The 1,612-nt window shown below is 53.1% G+C and overlaps 1 protein-coding gene across 7 annotated transcripts in view; it reads left to right on the top strand.

Moving 5' to 3' along the window:
* Positions 1-1,612, top strand: part of SLC11A1 (solute carrier family 11 member 1) — a 12,225-nt gene that overhangs the window by 8,909 nt on the left and 1,704 nt on the right. For all 7 annotated transcript variants that reach the window (XM_023510302.1, XM_012802218.2, XM_012802216.2 and 4 more), the window contains 3 exons: positions 375-464; positions 574-693; positions 1,071-1,220. In XM_023510302.1, coding sequence (XP_023366070.1) covers positions 375-464; positions 574-693; positions 1,071-1,220 — 360 coding nt within the window. The remainder of the gene's footprint in view (positions 1-374; positions 465-573; positions 694-1,070; positions 1,221-1,612) is intronic.

Genomic DNA, 1,612 nt, shown 5'->3' with positions numbered 1-1,612 from the left:
AAAACAAATAAATAAATACCATAAACCCTGGTCTTCAAGACCAGGTGCGCCACACAGCTGTGGGAAGTGAGTCGGTTTAAGGAAGGGGAGTGGGGCCACGCTGGTCAATTGTCTCTCTGTGGTAATGCCAGCTCTTAGGAATCCAAGAGAAGCTGGAAATCGGGTTCTCACGGGATGTCTTCTCAATTTAAATGTTGGGAAAAAATTACATTAAAGGAAAAAAAACCCAGAAGTTTGTTACCCAAACAAAATATGTCTGGCCGGATTCAGCCTGCCATACACCACTGTTTGAACTTTGGTCAAGGCCGGCAGTCTGGTTTTACAATACTGTATGTGCGCTTCACATCATCCTCTCACTGCTCCGGTGCCCGCAGTTCAACATCTGTGCCAACAGCAGCCTCCACGACTACGCCAACATCTTCCCCATGAACAACGAGACTGTAGCCGTGGACATTTACCAAGGAGTAAGAGTGCCGGACCGGTGGGCGGGGGAGGTCGCCCCGCCCGCTTCAGGGGCGGAGTCTTCAGGGAAAGGGTGGGGCTACTCGCTTTACCACGCCCCATCCCCCGCAGGGCGTGATCCTAGGTTGCCTCTTCGGCCCCGCCGCCCTCTACATCTGGGCCATAGGTCTCCTGGCAGCCGGGCAGAGCTCCACTATGACAGGCACCTACGCTGGACAGTTCGTGATGGAGGTGGGACAGTGGGCAAAGACAAAAGGTGCACTGCTAGGGGCTAGGCCTTGTTGATCCTTAAAGCAGCCCAGAGGGCGCCAATATAATCCTCACTTTACAGATGAGAAAACTGAGATTCAGATAGGTGAGGCTACTTGTGGAAGCTGCAGACCCAGGACTAACATGAGCATTTTCCCAAAAACTTTAGTCTTCAGCAAGCAGCTATGGGAGGACCTCCTTGCCCCCATTTCTCCCCACTCATCCCTTCTCTGCCAATTAGGGACAAAGTAATGGAAAAACAGAGAGTTCCCTGGGCATGAGGTGGACAGAGGGTCTCTCCTCTAGAAGCCCTAGTACTGCAGGTCTCCACCACTAAGGTGCTCACCCCTCATACCCAGGGCTTCCTGAGGCTGCGGTGGTCACGCTTTGGTAGAGTCCTTCTCACCCGCTCCTGTGCCATTCTGCCCACGGTGTTGGTGGCTGTCTTCCGGGACCTAAAGGACCTGTCAGGTCTCAACGACCTGCTCAACGTGCTACAGAGTCTTCTGGTGAGATGTGCAGTCTCTACAATCCCTGCTCCCTATAGAGCCAAACCAGAACCACAGCAACCCCCACCCTGAGCATACCCTGGCCAGCCAGGCCCTATCCTAAACATCCTTTGCCTACAAGGCTCATCTAAGTCCCACAGCCACCTCAGGAGGTAGGAACCATCATTTTATTTCCATTTTACAGATGGGAAAACTGATGCATGAAGTTAAGTGACTAGTGGCAGAGCAGGGATTTAAAAATCAGGCAGCCCTTGGCTCGGCACCTGTGGCTCAAGTGGCTAAGGCGCCAGCCACATACACCTGAACTGGCAGGTTCGAATCCAGCCTGGGCCCGCCAAACAACAATAACGGCTGCAACCAAAAAATAGCCTGGCGTTGTGGCGGGCGCCTAT

The sequence above is a fragment of the Otolemur garnettii genome, unplaced genomic scaffold (assembly GCF_000181295.1).
Source record: "Otolemur garnettii isolate 467f Iridium unplaced genomic scaffold, OtoGar3 scaffold00013, whole genome shotgun sequence".
Lineage (NCBI taxonomy): Eukaryota > Metazoa > Chordata > Mammalia > Primates > Galagidae > Otolemur > Otolemur garnettii.
Note: the sequence above shows the minus strand (reverse complement) of the source record. Positions and strands in the feature narration are given on the sequence as shown.